This window comes from Tachysurus vachellii, chromosome 20, assembly GCF_030014155.1.
Source record: "Tachysurus vachellii isolate PV-2020 chromosome 20, HZAU_Pvac_v1, whole genome shotgun sequence".
NCBI classification, from domain to species: Eukaryota; Metazoa; Chordata; class Actinopteri; order Siluriformes; family Bagridae; genus Tachysurus; species Tachysurus vachellii.
Genome location: NC_083479.1, coordinates 3,889,851 through 3,914,852, shown reverse-complemented (window position 1 = coordinate 3,914,852; position 25,002 = coordinate 3,889,851). Strand labels below are relative to the sequence as shown.

At 41.1% G+C, this 25,002-nt stretch overlaps 1 protein-coding gene across 2 annotated transcripts in view; it reads left to right on the top strand.

The window, feature by feature from the left end:
• Positions 1 to 25,002, top strand: part of unc5cb (unc-5 netrin receptor Cb) — a 141,041-nt gene that overhangs the window by 68,154 nt on the left and 47,885 nt on the right. For both annotated transcript variants that reach the window (XM_060895587.1, XM_060895586.1), the window contains exons 3-4: positions 8,403 to 8,546; positions 20,749 to 20,852. In XM_060895587.1, the coding sequence (XP_060751570.1) occupies positions 8,403 to 8,546; positions 20,749 to 20,852 (248 nt within the window). The remainder of the gene's footprint in view (positions 1 to 8,402; positions 8,547 to 20,748; positions 20,853 to 25,002) is intronic.

The window sequence follows — 25,002 nt, the reverse complement described above, 5'->3', positions numbered from 1 at the left end:
TATGCAGCATTGGAGCCAGGCTTAAATAGTATGCTTAAATGGTTTAGATAGTGCAGGGTAGAACAAACACACACACACACACACACACGCACACGCACACGCACACACACACGCACACACACACACACACACACACTTACTTTTGCATGCTTGTTTGATTTTCAGCAGTACTTTCAGCAGCACCTTCAGCAGTATAAGACAGGATGAAAACTAATTGCATTTCTCTTGGACTAAAGAGTAAAGCATTCTGCAATTTGCTTTTTTAATTTTTTTTCCTTTTGGGCGATAGAATATGACACTAAACATCCAGCCAGCACTGGCAAGATGCATACGGTAATACATCTCTATAATCAACTGTTTTTGCCAATTGTTGTATTTTAGCACTGTAAATGTATATTCACAGTTTTTTTCCTGAAGTCTTGGACACACTGTACAACATATTTTGAAAAATCTGGGCTTCCCACACATTCATGGCAGCACCTAGTGTTTGGGGATTACACCTTCCCGAACTTCTAACTTGTTGCTTATTCCAACTAAGCGCACCAAACAAACAGGAACTAAATTCAATTCCTGTTTTCAGTTTAGCTCTTTGAATTGATGATGTACAGACCCTGGTGTTCCTACTACAGTATAACCAGATTAGCTTGTTCTGCATCTCAGGGCCCAAATGCTTGCTCCTAATCTATTTTTCTATTCCATTTTTTAAGTACCTCTGGATAGGATTTGTTCAGTACACACTCCTAATCACTCTTTACACCACATCCAGGGTCAAAAGAAAAATCACACTGATTGAGCAAACACACTGAAACTTGACAGACTGCACACTAGTTAATTTTCTGTGCATAAATGATACAGATTAGAGCTGAGCAGCACATACTGGAGTGAAAACTAGCCTTTTATACCAAAGTGACCAATTTAAAATAAGCTGAATGTTGGGAAGTAAGAGTCGTAGACAAATAAGCAAGGACAGGGCTGTGCGATGCAGCCGAATGCGTTAACGCAGGCAACCATGTGTCACTTTGGTAAATTTCTTCCCTTAAAAGTTGCCCCAATTAAGCTTAAGAGGAACCCTGAGTCATTTATAAAATCTTCACACACTCACAGTGCGATAAGAAGATTTATCCAAGGTCGTAAAGACCACCAGGAGGCACAACATTGGTGTAAGCTTAGCTGGGAGCATACGATCAAGGAAAAAAGTGTTGGAGCAATGTCTTCCAAATTAGCGAATGACTTATAGCAGGTGTTGAGTTGCTAAGACGAAGACCACACACAAATCTGGTTACAGCCTCGTCTTGGTGTAAAAGGTGGATGGTGTGATGAGGTGCACAAGCGAGCCTTGCTTCTCTCACTCTTTTCATATTTCTCCGAATCACTCATCTAACTAGCTCTTCCCGTCTCCCATTCCCTCCCACTGTTTAATGTTCTCTCTCGTCTTTCGACTTTCGTCTCTCTTCCTCTTCCTTGTACTCCGTTTATCTCCTTTTATTTGGGCTCTGGGTGCCTCTGCCTACTCCACTCCTCTCTAATTTCCCCTGATTGACAGAAAAGAACCGCAGATAGAGGGCTGGTCAATAGCCATCCAAGCCGGCAGAAACATGATCCAATGCCCACACTCATCCTCTACCCCATTCCCCCTCTCTCACTTTCGTTGTATTGGGTAGGGGAGTAGATTAACAGGCATTTAGGCCAGCAACGGGCCGAGCTGCAGCGTTATCTGCACCAGGCACCAGGCTCTATGCCTCAGTCTTTCCTCTTTCCTCCTCCTCTTCTGGAAAATAAAGAACGAAAGCCTTTGCTTGTATGCAGGATCATTATCTCACTGCAAATGGATTTTTTGGAAGTGGCTTCAAGGAGAAACACCTACTCAAATGTTCCAGCATCGATTCGCTCTCTTTAACCAGTGCCTCAGAATCAACAAAGGGAGAAGGAGGAGGTTTAAACTCGCACCTGATTAAGGTCACGTTTGAAGGAATAATCGGATGGATGCTGTTCACTTTTGATACAGATTGTAGTAATGCTGTTAGTTCGGAGTTCTATGAGAAATAACAGAGGATTTTTTTTTTTTTTGACTGAGCACTCAGAGTAAGCCAGCAAGAGACTGTAATTCCGTTACTCTGTACACATTTGGGTCCGGGAAATAAATAGCCACTGGATACTTCATGCGGTGCTTTTAGCTTTGGAGGAGCCAGCCTGACTCGGATGTGTTGTGCACTTATCCCAAACGTGCGATGCCGATTGCTCTCTCTCTCTGTCTCCCTCGTTCCCCAACACTTGTGCTAATCTCCAGCCGGCCCATTGATCGCTACAAATGAACCTAAGTTAATTATGTCGAGTTGCAGCGGTGTAATGCACACCATGGACTCACCATCATCCCCTCCACCAATTGGGAGGTGAAATGGAGGCGAGTTATTTTGGAAAGCACGAAACAACCTAGTGCCCTCTCTCTCTCTCTCTCTCTCTCTCTCCCTCCCCTCCCCTCCCCTCCATCCCTTTCTCCCTCCCTGCTTTCTCATCTGACTCTCACAGATCAATAACATCCTAAAGCTAATAATGACAACCATGCTAATAAGGGATCCGTTTTCCTCCGCCAGCCCCACAGGCAAGATGTGAGAAATTACGTAAAGGAAGATTCAATAGGGAACATTTCTAAAAAATTCATAAGCACGCCGTATTAGATGGCAGCTATTCCACAGTGACTAACTCATTGTTTTATTTAGCGTAAATGCTGTAATTCTAAACACAGACCAGAAGTATGATGTAATAGGTAGAAAGCATAGTCAGTTTTTATATACTCTATTGTTCATCACTCATTTTCTGCCTCACAAAAGGTTAAATCACTTCACTGGGGAAATCCACCAGCCTTAATAATGAATGTTTGGTAGCGGCACATAAACAAGGTCAATTATGCCACGTGTCAGTGAACGTAGCGAAGATAGCTGCTCTTAAGAGACCTTTGTAAAAAAAGTGACCCTAACACAGCCAGATCGCTCTCTCTCTCTCTCTCTTTTTCTCTCTCTCTCTCTCTTTTTCTCTCTCTCTTTCTCTCCCACTCTCTCGTTCTCTCTCTCTTTTACCCTCTTTCAGCTGTGATTTCTGTCCCAAGATAAACCTGTGCTGCTCCAGTTAGCGCCATCTCTCTCTTTTAATTCCCTTCAACCGTTCTTACCAGGATGAGATCCTACTTCTGAAGCAGATAGACTGATATGAATGTGTGTGTGTGTGCGTGTGTGTGTGCGTTTTGATGTCCTGTTTTATCAGATCAGAGCACAGCTACATCATCAACACAGAAATACTGGATGCTAGCCAGGGTTTGAATTATAGCAAAACTCCCAAGGGGCCATTTGGGATTGAAAAATTGTTGACGTGACACTATGCGTCTAATGAGCATGCATTAAAATTCATCGCTTTCATTTTTTTAATGGTTGAACCATTGTACTAAAAATAATAATGCAAGTGAAGCCATGATTTCTCAGTGTATAGACTACACAAATACATCATATATGTCCTATATGGCACAGGCATACAGTCAAAATGTGTTGTTTTTTTCCCCCAGAAACACAAAACAAGCATAAATTCACTTCACTAAAAACACAATATAATTCTACAATATACAATTTTATATACTGTAAATCACTATATATTTTTTACTTTATTTACACAATTAATGAATGCATCAATTACATGAAAGTTTCCCGAAATCATTTCCACTATTTAATAAATAAAATACTCAACATAATGAACATCGACTCCTGTTTTTTCCATCTGTGAGAAAAAAAACAACACATTAGAAAAATTACTGCTTTAATTAAACATGTCCTGTAGTTAAATTTATCCGCGAACCTGAGGTTCATTATCACCGATTAGTGGAGTGATTAGTGCTCATTTCTGTGGATGTCTCACCGAACGTCGGTGTATTTTGTTACCGTCTCAATAAGGCATCGGTTAATGCATCTTACTTACTCTGTAACTTGAGTACTGTTGCTTGTGACGTGTTGATGCTTTTGAAGTCCATCTTCTGGTCCTGTGGAAAACAAAATCAGTAAATAATGAGTGTAGTAATTAGATAATTAAGGAATACATCATGGAAGAATGTGCTGTTATATGAACATAATACACACTGTGGTTTAAGGTGGAGTGTGTAGCGAGGCAGTGAGTGTGTGTTTGTGTGTGCATGCGTGTGTGTGTTATGAGAAATAGTTGTACACCAGTCTCTCTCTCTCTCTCTCTCTCTCTCTCTCTCTCTCTCTCTCTCTCTTTCTCCCTCTCTCTCTCTCTCTCTCTATCTCTCCCTATCTCTCTCTCACTCTCTCTCTTTCTCCCTCTCTCTCTCTATCTCTCTCTCTCTCTCTCTCTCTCTCTCTCTCTCTATCTATCTCTCCCTATCTCTCTCTCTCTTTCTCCCTCTCTCTCTCTATCTCTCTCTCTCTCTCTCTCTCTCTCTCTCTCTCTCTCTCTCTCTCTCTCTCTCTCTCTCTCTCTCTCTCTCTCTCTCTCTCTCTCTCTCTCTCTATCTATCTCTCCCTATCTCTCTCTCTCTCTTTCTCCCTCTCTCTCTCTATCTCTCTCTCTCTCTCTCTCTGTCTCTCTCTATGTCTCTCTCTCTCTCTATCTCTCTCTCCCTCTCTCTCTCTATCTCTCCCCCCCCCCCTCTCTCTCTCTGAACTGCTGAAGTGATGTGTGTGAATGGATGTGTGTGTGTGCCCCAGGGACACTCTCTGTGAGCCTGTATCAGTGCTACAGAAAAAGGATGGATAGATGGATGGATGGATGGATGAACACACAGTTATATTCCTTACATAATGCAGCCCTTTTGTTCAGTGTGGGTTAAATATTTTGCAGAGTCATTTCTATGGTCGTGTTCCGTTTATAGTTCACTCCCTTGCTTATTCTCCTTAGGCTTGATAGAAGTTAATAACAGTATCTAGGGATAGCAAGTTGGTTAATGTTGCACACGTTTACGAGTTGGAACGATACGAGCGCACAATCTAATGATCAGATCTGTCAAGAAGCACTCGTGTTAACTGTAATAGCATACCACACAGCGTTCATAGGGAATAGAGAGGAGAAAAACGCTCTGGAGCCCCGAGTTATTTCTCCTTTTTATTTCACAGGTGTGTGCCGTAGTTTATCAAGTGAAGTGTCTGTTTCTTATACACGCACCACCTACTGAGCTTTTACAGCTGTGAGTGTACGCTACGCCGCCCGCCCACCGCAGTGCCAGCGCACGTTTCCAAATTTTTGACAAATTCTCCTACCGCAGGTTAGAAATTAATAAATAATAAAAAAGCTCACGAGTGGCCATTTGTGTGGAGTTCAAAGCAGAAATGAAATTGGCTTCATACACACATTGGCTATATACAGTGTGACACATATGGATGCAAAACCCTGAACAGTTCTTGCTGTAGTTTGGCTCTGAAACACGACATGCTAAATTCCTTATTGGTGTGAATGAATTGACTTCCACTTTTTAGTGAATTACAGGCATGTGAGATTTTGCATTTAGCCATCCAGTCATTTAAAGCTTTATCTTACATGTTTCATGCTTGATAGTTAATTCATTTTGTCTTTAAAAAAAAAAGTGTCAAGTTTCAATATAGAAAAGTCAGAAATGTAAAAGAGACGTGTCAAGTGCACACTTTGTAGCGGCGGCTGTCGGGAAAGCTGCCTGAATCCCTGCTTCAGGTTTCAAACCTTGAGGAAAAAAAAAGAAGATTGACAGCAGTCAAGTGCTGATGTCTGAAAGAGGAATAACATGCGTGTTCTGAGTGTAAGAGCATTTCTATTTATAGAATGATTGTGAGGGTTTATAGATTTCTATATGTGAAATGAAGGATAAAATATTTCTAACCAACATGCGAACGGAGGTTTTCCTCTTCCTCCATCTCCTCCTCCTCCTCCTCCTCCTTGTCCTCCTTTCTCTTTAAAGTGACAATTCCTGGCTGTCTGATCCTGAACATGACGGCAAACACACACGGGTAAACTTCCAGCATGCCAGGAGCGAGGGATGAGCTGGGAGGATGGTGGGAGAGGTGGAGGAGTGGAGAGGAAGCACCATTTGCATGGAGGATTATTCTGGCTTTATTTCTCAGGCTGCTGTCTCTGGCTCTGCAAGCCAATCAGTGCTGGAAGCCACCTCCAGGGCTCATTGGGCACCGAGACACACACACACACACACACACACATACAAACATACACACTGCAGTGCTCGGAGACATGCCATCCTTTTCTGCACAGTTCTCTATTTCGCAATAAAGGAAGAAAAACAAAGAAAGAGAGAGAAGACTCAGACCTGGAGAGATGATGTGATACATTAGCGCTCCTGATTTGTTTAGTGATATCAAACCCTCGTCCGCCAATCGCACGCCTCCACTGCCCAAATCCACCATGATCATATATAAATGAGTCTGCAGAGGGATGAAGTGTAGAGAAATGGAGAAATGAGTGCATCTCTGATCTGGCCTTCATTTGATCAGAGGCCCAGCTGAACAGTAATCACCAGGGTTAGCAAACGGGATTTCGGCTCCAAATCCGGCTCCAGAGGCCCCGGACATCTCAATCATCCTGGCATCCCGACGGATTGCAGGCTTCCACGCGGCTCTGCTTTATGAACGCTGCGTTATTGCGGGCAAACACACTACACACAATGCTAATGATGGATGGATCAGGCACAGTCATGTGATGTCTCCAGAATTCCGATAACTCATCTTTGCTTCTTCATGCTTCCATCACACGTAAAGCCGATGACGCAACTCGCCTTTATGAACAGCGACTTCACTCTGAAAAACATCAATCATATAACTTGTGTTGAGAAATGAGAAAACTTACAGTCCGACAGGTTTCACTAAAAACAACAGTCGAAAATCACATCCAATCATTTGAATCGCGTCTAACGATCGAGTCTGTCGTTTAAGGACTCGATATTTCCAAACACTGAAGAAAATCCAGATCCAAGATGGTCACCGTGACTCATCATGTGTCCATTACTGTATGAAAGGTATCAGTTTATCACAGTGAGTGTCAGAATCCATAAAGGTGCGTGTTCACATATATACGGTGTGTCCAGTGAGTTATACATGTAGCTATAGATAGTAGTAATACGCTTCCTTTCCTGGTTAGTAACCCTAACCTTAAAAAGCAGCCAAGTCTCAGCAAAAGAAAAAAACTTCACTTCTTCACTACTTCCTTTGTCTGTAGAAGCAGAAAGTATGTTTGCAGAAATGTGTTGGATTTATTCTGATTGTGGAATTCTGTTTTTAACCAGTCCACAAACCTGTTATTGGTGTAAAAAACGCAACCCTGGCAACCACCTCAATCTGATTTTCCAGCTATTGATAGCTATCCATAACCAGATATTTATTCCTGGCTCATCTATCCCTTTAAGATTAAATTTGTATTTGTTTAAATTTGGTGTTGATATATTTGTGTCCGTACGCAGTTTTTAGTGGATCGTATAGAAGTGAAGCGAGCTCGAACGCTCGAACTCATCTGCTGTACGAAACTTCAGCACAGGCGGCGGTGACAAATGTTGATTTAGTGACTTGCAGTGAAGCGGCGCAGTTTTTCAGTTCCACATAAACATCCTATACAGAGCTTTTAATCTGTGCTCAGTGTAGCTGCTGAATTATGTACTGACTCTCTGCCTGTGTACCTCTCTACCTCTCTCCTCCTCTCTCTTCACTTCCCTTTTTCCCTCTGCCCTCTGATCACTCCATCTGTCTCTCCTTCCTCTTCCATCCCTCACTCTGTCTTATTCACTGCAGCTATATTTTTGTGTATTTCTCTCTGTAGTTTATTTCCCCCTTTCTGTGTGCCTCTCTTCATCATGCTCTCCCTCTCTCTCTCTCTCTCTCTCTCTCTCTCTCTTTCTCGATTTATCTCCATAGCTCTATATCTTTCTCATATCTATCTCTCTATATCTCTATTGCCATCCTCTTTTTTCATCAGTCTCTACATCTCTTCTCTTTACATCTCTGTCTCCTTTCTTTCATTTCTTTTGTATTTGTTTCCTTCTGTATTTGTATTTGTCAATCTCTGTATCTATATCTTTTCTTTCTTTTTTTCCCCACACTTCCTTGTTCCATCTCTCTCTCTCTCTCTCTCTCTCTCTCTCTCTCTCTCTCTCTCTCTCTCTCTCTCTCTCTCTGTCAATCTTTCACTTTATGTTTGTTTACCTGTCTATCTCTCTCTCTTGCCCTACTAGATCTTAATATCTCTGTCTCTGTCCATCTTTCACTCTCTCTGTCTTTTCCTTCTCTTTTGCTGCCCTCTCTTTCTTTACAGTTCTAAGAGTAGCTCAATTTTTTACATGTCAGCTGGAATAATGTGATATTTCTCTACATATTTTGGAGAGATTTACAGCAGCAGTAAAGTATTTGATGTAATCCTCACTCTGTTTCTCTCAGGTCTGGTGGTGAGAGAGGCGAGTATTGAGATCACAAGGCAGCAGGTGGAGGAGCTCTTTGGACTTGAGGATTTCTGGTGCCAGTGTGTGGCCTGGAGCTCAGCTGGTACCACCAAGAGCCGCAAGGCCCACGTCCGCATTGCCTGTGAGTCACATGTACATGCAAACACACACACACACACTCACATATATACACATACAAAAACACAAATGTACATACACGCACAGTCTCTCACACACACTCACATATATACACTCCAAAACACACACACACGCTCACATATATACACACCAAAACACACACACACGCATAAACACACACATGCACACACAAACTCTCATAAATACACTCACGCACACTCAAATATATACACACTCTCACATATACACTCACACACTCCCACATATATATACACACATACAAAAACACACATGCACGTAAATACACACTCATCTCACAAATATATAAAAAGACAAAAACACACACACACAAACACACACCCACTCACTCTCACATATATGCACACACACACACACACACACACACACACACATGCACACAAAGGCAAATGCACAAACAAACACACAAACACAAATGGAAAACTCTTCTTTAACCACAGTGGAAAGAGTCTCTGAGGATTTCTCCCATTCTGAGTAAAAACCAGCCTCGGGGGCAGAGATGTGGCCCACACACTTCGCTCAGTCTGAACAGAATGTGACCACGTCGTCCTGTGCTTACATTCTTTCTTTTTGTGTATCTGCTCTCTGTACTGTGGTCACACAGGAAATACATGAAACCACACGCTATTGTGTGTTAAAAAGCCAGTTCCAGGAAAGCTGTACTTTTCCATACATTGCTGTGTATTCTTTTTTTTTCAGTAGTGATGTTGCGTACGTGGCAGTTTCAGGATGCGTGATTACCTGAGTGCTGTAACACTAAGTAAAGGACGAGCCTTAAAAACATTTTCAGAATGTCATGTAAAGATCTGTAAAGGTTCTAAGACAGCAAGACTACTTCCACACTTTTTCCACAAGTTTTTTTCTTCTGCTGCTGAGGTGTTGCCCTCCTACAGCCTTATACAGCTCCTTTCGTGTAACTTTCCGTCTCCCGGTATCACCTCCATGCTTTTGTAACTGTTCTGGGAGATACAACAGCCTCCTTATGGATGCCGTCATTGAGGAGCTGAACTACCTGTGATTGGGTTGCTTTTCCTATTTGGAGTTGTCTTGCTTTTGCCTCTCTGGGTTTAGCTCTGTATAACTTTCTCATGTCACTCTCCACAGTGGTGGTTAATGGCTCATATTAAAGTACACACTTTACATAAGGCATAAAGTGTTTGTATTTGAGTATTTCTGTTTATACTTAGCCTACTAGGGTGCGGCAATATATTCATAGAAAAGTTCCAAAAACAGTTCCATGAAATAAAATAAAATCTTTTTGAATGTTTAGATCTTCAAAGTAAATGGTGATATCAAACCCATTTCTCCTCTCTGAGATCTGCCAAGTGCTTGTTTATTAACATCTAAAAATTTGTAGGATTTATTTTCAGCCATTAATTCTGGGTGTCTGAACAGAGTTAAAAATAAAATAATTAATTAGTTTATTCTGATAAGACGATTTCCAATATACTAGTAAAATGGGTTACGGCCCATGTTTGAACAGCCCGAGTTCACTCGCACAACAGCCATTACTAAAATTGCATGAGTGCTGTAAGGGTTTATGTTTTTACACTGAAATAATCACTTTTGGAACTGCCAGAAAACCATAAGCATAACCTTAAATTTGTTAGCAAGAAAACCCCAGATCTAAGAAGCACAACATGGTGGTGTAAAGCTCTAAAGCAAACTAAATAAAAACCCATAAAAAAAGCCATGACATCAAAACACCAGAGGATAAAATAACATGAAAAGCATGACATCCTGTACTGTTTTAAATGTACACTTAAAATGACAAGCTTAAATACACACAATAGGTAGTAAGCATCAGGTTGATTATTATGGAAAACAATGTGGGTCAAAACAAAGGGTCTATGCAGCACGGAGAGGTGCGGGAGTGCTGTGAGCGCCATGTGGGCGAGACAGCTGCATTGCAATGTGTCACTCCATCTTCATCTGCGTATCCATTCCTTGGCAGGTAAAGATGTTTATACTTGCATGCCTCTGTGTGTGTGTCAGTGTGTGCGTGTGTGTGTGTGTGTGTCTGTAAATCTGTGTTTATACCTGACCGTAGCTAATGAGTTGGTGTGTGAGACACACACGTGCTCTCTGCTCTCTGCAAGATGAATCAGTCATGCTAGATAAACAGAACTGAGATGAACAAGCCTTCCATACAGGCTTATCTGTATTGTTTGGCTCTTTCTTTTTTGTTTCTGGGTTGTTTTTTTTAAAGGTCTTTTTTCTGTCTCTCTTCTGTCGTTGTGCCTAGACTAGACAGCACTCAATTCCGGCATTGTGTTGTAATCAGATTTCTGTAGAACAGCTCGAGTGCTTCATCTTCTCTTGTTCCAGCACTTTCCAGCTACTTATGGAGAATGCCATTATCAGACATAGGAGGCTTTGAAAGCAGGCTGATGAAAATGTCAAAGACGCAGGACATCCAGGCGCTGGAACTTCTGACGGCCTTGAAGCCTTTAGACGACCTGTATTCTCAACGTCGGCAGTCAAATTGTAATGCGTTATACAGTAGTTCATTCTGATGTTCTTGAGAAAATGCGTGAAAATTCGGCTGCTTCGACCCTTCAATAAAAAGAGCAGATGAGCCGATTTGACATACGAATCTTGAATGATTAAGAGTTCTCAATCAAGATGTGCATTGAAAGCCTTTCCCCCTTCCCCATGTCACGTTCATAATCTTTCAGCTTTCATTTCCTCAGCATGATCCAGTCATGTTGCTTTCCAGCAAGAAAATATTCTTGTAACTTTCTTACTATATCTAAGAAGACGAGTGGCAGATTTTGTTCCTCCTATGAAACTCTGTATACACCCAGGCTCCAGTTTTGCTTATCAACTCAAGTCTAAATGGTTTCTCCCATGATCTGTGTCCTGAAGGTGCCAGCCTGTGCCATGGTGTCCCATCTGAACTCCACACTGACAGGCAGCTCTTTGTGCCTCCCCCTTAACTGAAACCGGTTTTGAAGTTCACACTGGAACGTTTATGTCTAAGACATGATTCAGAACAGCAGGAAAGGGCGCTCTCTAGTGAGCGATCGCCTGCAGCCTGACTCATCTCTCTAATTGGCTGTGATCGGCTGCCTGCCATCACTAACCTTTCCTTCAGATCTGAATAAATTCCTCATCCGCTCTTATTAAAATCTCCCCTAGAGACTAGTGGGGTGAAAATCAAGCCTCTCTTTCCGTGTTGGAAAGACGTTTTAATTAGCGGCTAAGAAACACTTGGCGTGATAAACAGTCATGCATTTGTTGTTGTGGAATAGTGATCAATGTTAAAGCTATAAAGCGGGGGAGCTGTAACGGGGCAGTAGCAGTTGGATGGCAGTTATTAATTTGGGCGTGATTTGTGGGTCTGCTGGTATCCGGTCACTCGAAGGATGAGTTATAGGATGATGACTTGTTTGATCTGGTGGGAGGGAGATGGACACAAAAAAAAGAGAGAAGAAAAAAAGAAAGAAAGGTTAAACTCAGAGAGCAACAGAGTGACAACAAGAGACAGCTGACAAAGATGGAAAAGGGGAGCGACAACGTGAAAGAACAGCGAGGAACAAAATAGGACAGAGAAAGGGAGAGAAACGAGAACAGGTTGTACAGTTGCAGCCATTCCAGGTGGGACGCAATTAGGAAAGTGCAAAATGTGCCGATTACAGAATGACTCACAAGAGAGTTTCTTTGTCTTTCTCAGTAAATGAGTCAGAGTCGTCGATGTGGTTACAGAGATTAATTTTTAAAGGTGTGAGTTGGGCATTAGGATGGATACACTTCCTGATTAACAGTTAAACATTAAGTCATGTCTTCAGTGTTTTCCTCTTGCCTCTCTAACCTCGCAAAATACGCCCCGGGTTGTTTTGGAGCTTTCCGTGGAAACCGAAGATGAGTTGGAGAGGCAGAGCTGAAGATCACATGCGGGACACGTTGAGAGCTCTTATTTTGAAAATAAGAGCTCAGTCGTAAAAATTCTAGAGCCTCATGCTGGCACTTTTTCACGGCAGGAATGTGTCTCTACCCTCGAACCAGCTATTATGACTTTTATTGTTCTGCAGGTAAGATGCCAACACGCTCCCCTTCCCCACAGCCATCCGAGACGATGCCAAGCCTCACTTTGCAGCATCAAGATCGAACCGTTTAACAGGGGGATGGGTGAAAAAAAAACGGATGGAAATAGCCCATAATTCAGCAAACTTGTGTAATTTAGCATGACAAGTAGCCAAACACATCCACTTAGAGTAATTGTCCTCATATGTGGAGTCTCAGCCTGGGTTTGTGCAGTGAATCGAGGTAGCTCCACAGGAACGTATCCTCAGGCCACTTTTACTTTCCTCCTTCCAGCTCCTTTGTCTCCCCAGGGATCATGTATGCATAATGTGGGACGTGAACTTTTGTAGATTAAAGATTTCTTTTTTAGTTATTTCTAAACATTCACCTCCTTTTGTTGCCCCCACACACGGCTACACAACCCTTTGTTCCTCATGTCAAAGTAATCATTTTGTTTCTCACATCTCAGCTTTTAATTTCACAGTACAGAGGTAACTTTCAGCATAAACGTGTTTTCTCTGCAGCGATGTAGAACAAGCTTTTTCCTCTCTGAAGCTACATGGATAGGTCAAGTGAAGCGGTTCTCCAAATATTGTGTCTTTGTGTACTTTTAATTGAAGTCAGGTTTATTATTCACCCCGTTCCTTGCTTTAAAAAAAAATAAATAAATAAATATAAATAAAAAACGCATCTTGGCTGAAAGCACTGAGGCTGAAATGCTTCACAATAAGCAAAATGGCCCCTACATCATTTGTCATTAATTTGTAATGGCAAAAGAACTTTGTGTTGTGCCACTACATATCACCAATGGCATTGTAATGCATTTTGTCCATTAGTGTGAGTAATAAATCCAGTGTTTTTTTGCCGTTTGCTTATTTCCACTGCCCCCCTTCATTCCCCCGAACATTATTCACTGCTCATATTTCTTCAAACTGCTGGAAGTGCACAAAAATATGGACTACACTTGTTGGAGAACCCCAAAGTGCTTTTACATGGCAGCTATCTGGCTTCATTCTGCGCTTAGTGCGTCACCTTTTAGAACTCCTGCCAGTGAGATTATTGTCGGTGGAACCGGGACAGAAGGAGGGAATGCAGGGCAATTGAAGAAAGGACATAATTGTGGCAATCAGACAGACGTCCAGCCTTCAGCTAATCAAGGAGTTTAGGAAAGTCCAGGATGAGCTGCAGGTCCAAATGATGCAGAAAGTTTTATATTTCTCCCTTTGTTTTAAAAACTGACTCAGACTAGGCAATTAGTGCTTAAGAGATAATGTTTAAAAATCTAGCAGACAACTCACTAACTGCCTAAATGTGATAAAAGCTCCAAACTAAACTTTAATAAAAAACTAAACAGTCTCTCGATTCATAGCCGATGCTGGTTCCTAGCTCGCACGTGAAGCAACACAACCAATTAATTCCACCCACACTGGTCTAGAGGAGCGCTAGAGGCCCCTGGGGGAGGAGGGGGGGCGCTGGCGGAAGGCTGTAATGGAATGAAAATGCTCATAATTGGAGCGAGTTGTTTAAAGTGCCAATCCCAATGTAGTGCAGCAGCCGGCTCGCCCAGGCGCCACCGCCGCTTTAAAGTAGGACCCACTATGCATTATTACAGTAATGGCCCTCGAAGCATACGCCACTGACAGCGAGCAAACACATTTGGGTAGATGGAGGTGTGTGAGTGTGCTCAGTGTTTGCCAGAAAGGATGACGCTCTGTGACAGAGGATGCCATTACGATTTAACTTGACAAATTTCAGATTGCATCATGGGATGACTCAAAGTTTAGAAACCGAGTGATGGGGCAGCTGGTAAACGAAAAGGAGAAAAGATCCGCGTTGACATCCCACACAAACACTGTTTTGTGAACGGAAAGCCGCAAGTCACACCTTTTTCCCTGTATATGAGGATAAATGAAAGTCATGGAACGGGCTCGGAGATGGGAAGCGGGCTCAGGCCTGTAGTGGTGTCACCACTGTGTCAGTGCAATTAAAGCAAATAGAAAACGTGTGAGCTGCTGGAGGAACAGTGACTTCTGTGCACCCTATCTGTCTCTCTCAGACACACACACACATTTTTCTGTGTGTGTGTATGTGTTAGAGTGTGTCTGAGAAAGAGAGTCAGGCACGCAGTGGACAGACCCCTACAGGGCCACGTCATGTCGCTAGCTCAGTCTGTACAGACAGGCTGAGCGACCCGCTGTTTATCAGCGCCCACACACTTTCTATGCTGGCTTTTCTCTCATTACACAGGAAGCCAGAGGCACTGGTGCTCGATACTATATTAGCCTTGGGTACAGAAACCTGATGAGTGTGTGTGTGTGTGTGTGTGTGTGTGTGTGTGTGTATCACAATTCTTCAAGATTTTTCTTTAACACAGTGTTAATATACATTAATCAGACATAACCTGAAAACCACCAGCCTAAAATAGTGCATCTCTTTACACGTCGAGACATGGACTTCACCTGGCCTGCATGGATCAGACCTGTTTGTCCAATACATGCCACAGATGCTTGATCAGACTGACAGACTAACATCTAGAGAATTTGGAGGCCAAGTCAACACCTTGAGCTCTTTGTCATGTTCCTCAAACCATTCCTGGACTATTTTTGCAGTGTGATGAAAGAGAACACTGGCATTAGGGAATATGGTTGTTTTGAAAGGGTGTATTTGGTCTGTAACAATGTTTGGGTAAGTGGTAGGTGTCATCAAGGAACATCCACATAAAAGCCAGAAATTGGCTCTTGTTGTTGTTGCACAGATCCTTATGCTTGCCCATTTTTCCTGCTTCCAACACATCAGTTTGACAGGTGCCATTGTAACAAGATAATCAATGTTATTTACTTCACCTGTCAGTGGTTTTACTGTGATGGCTACATTAATAATTACATCAATGGAAGGTCCTAACAAGTATAGTAAGACAAGCATTTGTGTGTGTGTGTGTGTGTGTGTCTTTTTGTGCCCTTACTGACCCAAGAACAGGTGATGCGCACTCCCGCAGCAAGTGCACTTTCAGCACATAAAGAGGAAGTCCATCTTCCCCACTGAGACCATGATGAGGCTACCAGTCACACTTCTACAGCTGTATTTTGGGAATATGGAATAGTTTCCTGCTTGCCCTGGCTGTTATCCAACTACAGAAAATAAAAAAAAACAGTCATAGACACATAAATCTAGATGTAAAATGATAAAAACATTTTAATAAATCAACCAAGCTGTAAGTATTCAGCTAGCGCTCAATACACTCACAACCACTCTAACAGCACTATACAAGAATTCTGCATTTTTTAAACACTTTTTTTTGACCACGTTCCCTAAGGAGACTAAACCCGGCTGTGTTTTTCCTAGAAGACAGAAACTCACTACTGAATGTCTGCTTATCTGAGCCCTTTTTCTTTGTCTTGTCGAAATAGAAGTTGAAAAACGATGATCCTATCACATGTAAAGCAATTACCGTTATCTATTTATTATATATGTATATGAAAGGCAGTCAGTGCACGTCCACTATAACAGTAATGGCTCAGATTGGATAAATCGTTTGGATATTAGCATTCCAGTTGTTCAAATGATCCACCCAGAGGCTTAGCTTGCATTGTGGAGTGAACTCTGTTGGGTTTTCTTTAGTGAGAAAGCAGCGCTGTTGTTGCCGACCACATGCTGGTGTGAGTGCTGCCGGACTGAGTCTGGTTTATTGCAGAAAGGTAGAACTGATTGGATGGCTGCCTGCTGTGTACGTTGGTGTGTCCACAACACGTTGGTGGAGATTAGTAGCAGAGAGTTACTGCCTTTATTTTTCTCTCACTTGCTTTTATTCCCTTGCCAGCTTTACACCGAATTCTTCAAGTCTGTACAAGGTTCCCCAGCAAGGCTGAAGGACATTATTATTAATTAATTCAGTTATTGGGGGCACTGTGGCTTAGTAGTTAACACGTTCGCCTCACACCTCCAGGGTTGGGGGTTCGATTCCCGCCTCCGCCTTGTGTGTGTGGAGTTTGCATGTTCTTCCCGTGCCTCGGGGGTTTCCTCCGGGTACTCCGGTTTCCTCCCCCGGTCCAAAGACATGCATGGTAGGTTGATTGGCATCTCTGGAAAATTGTCCGTAGTGTGTGATTGCGTGAGTGAATGAGAGTGTGTGTGTGCCCTGCGTGGGTTGGCACTCCGTCCAGGGTGTATCCTGCCTTGATGCCCGATGACGTTCGGATAAGCGGTAGAAGATGAATGAATGAATGGATGAATTCAGTTATTCAGTCAGCCAATCATGTGGTAGCAGGGCAACACACATGCATGCATACATACATACATAGATACATACGTACATACATACATACATACGTACATACATGCATACATACATACATACATACATACATACGTACATACGTACATACATACATACATACATACATACATACACAGGGAAATAAGTGATCTGACGCAAGGCGGTTTATGAATTTTAGAAACCCTGGGATTTTTACAAACAACAAAAAACATTAGGTAAGGTAAAACTGAAAGGAAGGTTACTGTAACTCAAACAAACACTCTTTACCAATGTGGTGAGAAGAAAAGCATCTCAGAGCAGGTTGAACCTTAATGCAGATGGGCTACAAAAGCAGAAGACATCATCAGATTTGACACCCAGACACGAACAGGAATCTGAGGATATAATAAGCATAAGCATACAATGTCACCTGATCATATTCTAATCCTCAACTATTCAGTTTCCAGTTGTCACCATAATAAAATAAACCTCTTACTGTCAAATCATTCTACAATGAAATTAAGTTTGAAAAACCTTGGCCATGTCCTCTCCTGTTCCACACCTTAATATTCTTTCCAGTTTCTCTACTCCTTTCCAAAGAGAAAATGTGAAACTTCAAGTCCAAACAGTTCAATCTTTCTCACACAGTTCAGGCTTTCATGGGGCGAACCCTGAACGAGAAGGAGTCTCTGAGGTTTGTGGTCCTAAACAGGTTGCCGTAAGGCTCTACTTCACGTGTTATTACCTCCTCCTCACGTTCTGACATCACGCTCTCCCTACAGAACATAATATATATGTAATGAAGCCAGAAGCTAGCCGAGTGAGACTCGCTCCTCTCTGCTCGCTCTATTCTCCTGCCGGCCTCTCACCTATTTCATCAAGTGCAAGAAAAGGGGGAGAACTATTGGATTTTTATTAGAGCAGCACAAGAAATCCTTTGCTTTCCCGCTAGGCTGGCGTGGTTGTTCGCAGGATGGGAAGGAGATGGAGAGATGAAGAAAACCCGGAGGTGTCAGCCCCAGCCTCGGTCATCTATCAATGTCGGACAAACTAATTCATATGTGAGATCAGGTTTGAGGCCCGAGGTGACTTCCGCCGCCAATCATGTTGGCGGACTGGATGATCAACCACTAGCAAGCCATTTCGCCCCGCCTTTAAAACAAACCACCCCCCTGGTACCACTCTGCCACCGTGATTTGCTCTGAATGGTAATTCAGCATGTTTTTACAAAAGTTTGACAAGAAACGACAAGGCTTCTTTGGTATCAACCTGTCATAAAAATAAAAAAAAAAACTAGACACTGTATTCTAAACATGTCAAACGTTAATCAATCATTTCTCTCCAAAGGGATTACACTGTCCTGAATGGTTGGACAGGCAGTGGTATTAGTATTTTCTTTTTTTTTAAAGCCTTTCTGAGTCGTTCTACTGTTGCTATCAGGGAGAAAGGGGTTGGAAGCCATTTGTCAAGCTGATCCCACTCTGCTTGCAGCGATAAAGCGAATAAAAGTGTCAGCAGATAAACAGGAAGAGTAGACCTGAGAATTCTAAACGTCAGATCCTCGTGTCAAAGCGGCAGTGCTATAGAGCTTGAGTTTAGAAAATGTTAGCTTTTCTCACCTAAACGTTTACGTTGAAGCTTTCAGGAAGTCTTAGAAATCTACAACCCCAACAGCTTTCCTGAAAACACATCACTATAAATATCTGCAATCAGCATGTTCTTCCCTTTCTCCATCCTTCTAGCAGTGACTTTGCTGTACTGGAGCTGAAAGTCAAATATGGATCCAAGGAACTTGAGGGGTTCACGGAGCAGCGTGGTGCATCCCGAGTGAAAAATATCTTTATTCCAGCAGGTGTAGTCAAGTCAGGGAGGAAACTGTGGACAGATTTATGAGAACCTGAGAGGAAAAAAGGACACACCGACATAAATATTGGATCCGTCCTCACCTTCTAATGACAAGTTTCCAGAGTACGCCATTCTTGAAGGGCTGAGTTTGCCTTCTCTGCGTTTTTTTTTTTTTTTTTTCTTCTTTCCAAAGCACAGCGTTGGCCTTTGGTGTGCGTGTTCAATTACAAGCTAGATTTCTGAGGTATAAAATGCAAGTGCTCCAGAGAAGAACATTACGTATGAATAGAAAAATTTAATTGCGTTTCTGATGGGGTCGGAAAAGAGAATATAACGCATCTCTGAAAATATTTTAACGAGTTAAAGTGACATATGCAAGGAACAAGCATATATTATCCCTTTTAGACGATCGCGCTTGCGGTAAGAGTCAGATTACATTTGATGTGTGGTTTTATCTGGGATTACAATTATGAATTCAAAGTCATCCCAACCTTAAGGAAATGTGTTTGCATGAGAAAAAAAATCAGTTCATTGAAAACATGCGAGTGCTATTGCATCAGAAGATATAACAACCAATTATGTTCCAGTACGCAAATTAGAGATCATGCAAGTAGGGAAAGTGAGTGGTCATGTGTAGGACTGGGGGAATTTCATAATTTGCATATTCATAGACATGCGATCAAAGTGAACGTTTTGTGGCTTCTTTGCCTTCCTGGAAATTTCACATAAGATAAAGTTCAGAATAAAATAAATTTACAGTCATGTCATACTTCTTTTTGTGTATTTTGGTACATGTTAATAATAACGATACTGATGTGAATAATTTAAGTATTAATCAATTCGCAACTTCAGAGCTATGTTTATGCTTCTCTGGTTTAAATGTTGCTGTTCTTTCGTCTGCTCTCTGTTTGGGGTCATCGCTGCGCATCATCTGGTCCGCATATTTGATTCTGGCACAGGTATTATGCTAAGTAAGATGCCCCTTCTGACACAACCCTCCTATTTTCTCTGGGCTTGGGATGGGCACTGACAGTTAACTCTTCAGTGGCTAAGTTAGCTCCCTGCCTGCAGGGAAACAGACCTGGGCCGTGTCAATGAGCACAGGATCTTGCCGTTGGACCTCCAAGAGGCAGCTTCTCTGAATTAAATTAATGTCAGTTAAATCTAGTTCTACTAGGCTTGTTCTTTATTCAATTCAATTAAAATTTGATGTGTAAAGCACTTTTAACAGTGGTCATTGTGTCACGAATCGGCTTTACAGAAATGTATAAATTCAGGAGATTAATTAAAAATATTTTAGTTAATCTTTATACACACTTTAATTTTATTTCTAGTAAGCCAGAGGTAATAGCGGTGAGGAGAAATCTCCCGAAGATCTCCATGAGGAACAAACAAACTTGAGAGAAACCAGACTCAAAAAGGGAAGGCATCCTCATCTGGGTGACGACAGATGGTGTAATTATAAATAATTTCTAATGGACAAATAGTACAGTTGTGTAAGCAGGAAATTCATTCTAGTTATAACATGAAATCTGTCTTGTTGAAGGTATTAACTGTTCATTGATGTAGACTTGATGTGCAAAAAAGTGATCGTGTCGAATAAGGTCATGAAGAAATCGCCATGGTTTCTATTAAATGGTACTTTATAATGTTAGCTAGGTGATTTAAAATGAAATATATTAGATGGCTACATTAGATACCTTGGATTGAGTTAGGTTGCCCCGGAAAGGAACGAGGTTTGTTTAACTTTGTAAGTAAAGTACGTTTTTGTTTGTATTGTGTCTGAATATCTACTTGATCAATTGATTGTCAAGAGCTGCTGTTTATCTTTTCACCACCTTGTGTTATCAGTAGACTTTTCTTCTCGTCTGCCTGGTGCTGCTAGTAATGAACTCCTTTTGCCGAGTTTTATGATTGAGGTGTTTTTATCATGAAGCGCCTGGATCAAAGAGACAAGGGAGATCAAGAGACAAAGAGAACCGTATCAGAGCCATATAATATACGACACTAATTTATAATATGTCTGTATGTTTTTGTTTGTCAGATCTCCGAAAATCCTTCGACCAGGAGCCGCTGGGGAAAGAGGTGTCTCTTGAACAGGAAGTGCTCCTCCAGTGCCGTCCACCTGAAGGAGTCCCTGCTGCAGAGGTGCGTCATCTTGACCTCATGCTCTCCTGTAGCAAACAACAAAACAACACCGCAGCACTCTGCTGATGAAGTTTATATCAAATTAGAGGCTGCCTTTTGTTAGCAGAACAAAAGGCAAGCCAAAGTCCATGGTAGCTGACAAGCAGATAACTAAATCACTAAGCCTAAATGTCAGACTTTGTTTAGAAACATTTGCCTCAGTGGCCACCTGTTAATCTGTATTTAGCTGCATGGGACATATTGATCTGGACATCGATTGTACCTGCAGTAGACTGTCAGATGAACTTGGCCTAACTATACCAGAAAGTTCCAGCTAAATAGGATTAATTCACGCGTCCTTTTTTTTTTTTTTTGCTGCAGTCTTTCTTGTGTCTTAAAAAAGAAAAGAAAGAAAATAAAAAGAAAGAAAAGGAAAGCATGCATCTTGACGATGACAAAAAAATACGATTTAAAACCCTCAAGCACAATGAGGAAAGGCCACGTTGCACCCCTTGAGTACGAAATTTATGGAAAATCCATGAGCCGAGCATCCCGCAGGCAGGATTAACCAACCAACGGACAGAACCGAGAGGAAGGTTTACCGTTACTTCCTCAGGCTCTGTGTTTTTTTCTTCACCATCCTCATAATCATCTTAACACGTGTCACCATTAACTTTATCCGATCTACTCCGGTAATACAGGAATGCTACATGGAAGTGGGTGTGTGTTCAAAACAACGGCACAAAGAAGGCGACGTTGTGCGATACATTAGAGTTAGTTATTTCTGATTTCTTTTAAAAGGTCTATAACAGAAAAGGCTTTTATGAGGGAAAAAAAAAATATATCGCTGGCTCAAGGCACATTTTCCGCAGTGGTTTAAACGGATGGCTCGGTGCAGATAAGAAGCTCTTTCAAGCCCTGTTGCGGATTTTGAAATGTAGCTCTGGATATTTTCCTCACACTTAAAATGTTCAGGCAGAATGACAAGTCTCCTCTGTCACAGTTTGAACATTAGCACGTTAGAACGTTAGCACATTAGTAATGTTAATACAACCACTAATAAGCGATATTCATCACTAGACATCACTACGAGACATCACTAATCAATCATTTAATCCATGTATTTCAGATTTTGATGTAAGCAATAAAAAGGCATTTTTTTCTATACTATGACTACATTCCACTGAACATCCAAGATATATATCCATAAATATATTGGATATTTTTTACTGGTTGGATGTAAAGTCTAGTGTAAAGTATTGCCACACCAGAGCTGATCATTTTACAGTACCAGCACGTCATGGACTATATTAATTCCCCTTGTACTACAGCACTTTGGCAACAATTGCAATGTTTTTTTATTAATATCTGGCATATACTTTTTATCCATTTGTACTATTTGTAGTTACACTAAAAATGTTCATATCAACTTTAAACAGCTTGTTAAGTTACCAAGAAAACCTGAAAACTCGGTGGACAGATACACTGCTGACCGCTGACACTGGAGCCTCCTTCCAAATAAACGTTAAATGAACATCTCCTTACAGTCCCCGTATCATAATTGTTGTATTTTTTTGTTTTGTTGTTCACTTCAGTGAGTTAAATCCGCTCAACGCTTAGCCGAACTTTATGAATTGGATCTAAAATTTAAAAAAGAACAGGTTCGCTGTTCTGTGCCTAAGTGGACGTTGTTAACCTTTACAAGTTTTTTAATTTTTTTAGCTTTTTTTTAAGTTTGTTGATATCCAGCACCCGCTGGTTTTTCTACTTTGCTAATGCTAATTTTTCAGTCTTTTCAGTCCTTAAACAATCCGATTATTATTTTTGTGCCACATACTGTGTCCTGAACAGACTGTTCTAACCATAACTGTATCTGTACTGTTCTCCTCAAGTGACGACTACATTGGCGACGGACAATATATTTTTATTTCTCCGCTGCAGCTACTGTTTACAAAACACGCAGGGTTTCTGTGACTGTACGAATCACACAATACGAAGCTGAAGCGCTGTTTAGTGTCTGATTCGGTGTCTGTTGCTAAGCATCCAGACACAACATTCTAACACCTCATCATTTCACACTGTGCCAACCCCTTGCCAATTTTAGGAAAATTACAAGTGTGGAACGTTCTTCTACTCTGGGATTAAAGCGGGGTTTAGAACGATCATGACTCGGGGTTAAGCACAGCATGAAAAGCTGTTGTAGTCGCTGTTGTTACTATAGAAACGAAAAGAATTCAAGCATTCGATCAGTTAGGATTTAATACATTAATATGAACCCGGGATTTGTATCACAGCCAAAAATAAGAGAAAAGATTCGATCAGATTCAAGAGCTTAGCACTGTGGTTTAAAGAAATGCAGCAGCTCTAGGTCTAAAAATCGATACTAATATTTTATATATAAATGACGTTCGCATGTAAAAGCCGTCTTCCAAACTTTTGATCTTTCCGTTCAGTAACTCAGAAGCTGCTGTGAAACATTTTATAACACCTTGTTACTCTCAGCCTAAAACGACACTGCAGATAATCTGTGTAACAGAAATAGCATTTAAAAATAAAATTCATCAACGTTTATTAGAGAAACGAATCCAAGGCCATACGGCTTTTTAATGTGTTAAATATTTAATAAATAAAGCATGTGCTTGGCTGATTGTCTCTGCTGAGCGCTTAAGCAATTGTATTAATATTACTGAGATGATATTCAGGTCATTTTGACCTCAAAGTAATGAGGTGAAAGAAAGGAGTTAAAACCAACACTGCTGTGTGTTTGATACTAAAAGCTGTTTTTTTCTTCTTTTGTTTTCGTGACATTCAGTCTTTTATTTACACTCCCAATACACACACACACACACACACACACACACATACACACGCACAAACAGTATCAGGAGGATTGCTAAACATGCCCATTTCCATTTGCATTGTTTAAATTGCTAATTAAAATTGAGGATGGAAATCCCTTAAGTAATTATACCTGGTTACAACACATAAGATTCGTACTTTACCTAAAAAAAAAAATTTTAAATCATTTTTTGTACTTCTGCTCAATTCCATTTGCATGAAAACAAACCAACAACTTTTAATTTGTAAATTTAGGCCCTCCAGCTACTCTGTACGACGCTCATTGTCATGAGTAATCCATCACATTTCTGTACATCTCATTATTTTTATTATTTATACCACAGTGCTATTAAATTCTAGACTCTGATTGGTCAGAAGGTCGGAGGTGCAGGTTAATACAAGCGTTCATTGGAATACGTTACCGTTTCTATGGCGACGATTTGCACTGGGACTCAAATGGTGGACATCCGCTGCACATAACAGATTACAAAACATAAAACGGTCGTTATGGCGACAGCTTCTGTGTTCATAGAAGGCGTCTCCAGTGTCAGCGCTTAGTGAACCTGCAGGTTTGTGGTTTCTCAACAGACAACAGGAAAAGCTACTGCTACCTTTTTTTGGATATTTATTTGTTAATTGTAGCTATAAACCATTTTTTAAAGTAAACCTTGGGATGTGCTGTTTATTAGAAAATCAACTTGTCATAAAAATGCAAAATGTATTTTTTTTTCCAATATTATAAATGATCTTGTTTTGGCTGGTTGTTTTTTTTTTATTCATTTATTTTGTATAAATGCTCTATTTATAAACATTTCCATATTTAAGTATGGACAGATTTTAGCTTTCATTGAAGTGGAATTCTGACTTTTAACATTCATAGCAGAGTAAAATGTAATAATGTCTAACTTAAATATATATTTTTCTACCCTACTTTGTATATAATATCTGTTGGGAATTTTGAACTAAAAAGTATTATTAAGGCAGCGTGTGAGGGATACAACTGCTTTCTGGGTGAAATCAGAAGGATGTCAGATGCCAAATTGAAAGAGAGAGAGAGAGAGAGAGAGAGAGAGAGAGAGAGAGAGAAAGAGGATTTAATGTTGCTCTGTAAAGGGGCCTCGGCTGACCTGGAAATGGGCAGCTAAGTGACTGGAACTGCGAAGCCTCCACAAGCTGATGGAAGTGCTGACAGAACTAAGCAGGTCATGATCAGCAGGGAGCTGCTCACCTCCGATTTTAAAAAATGGAGAGCGCTTTCTTGTTTAAAAAGAAGAAGAAGAAGAAGATGTTAATGCCGGAGCAACACCTAAGGCAAACCTAATTTAGCATTTCA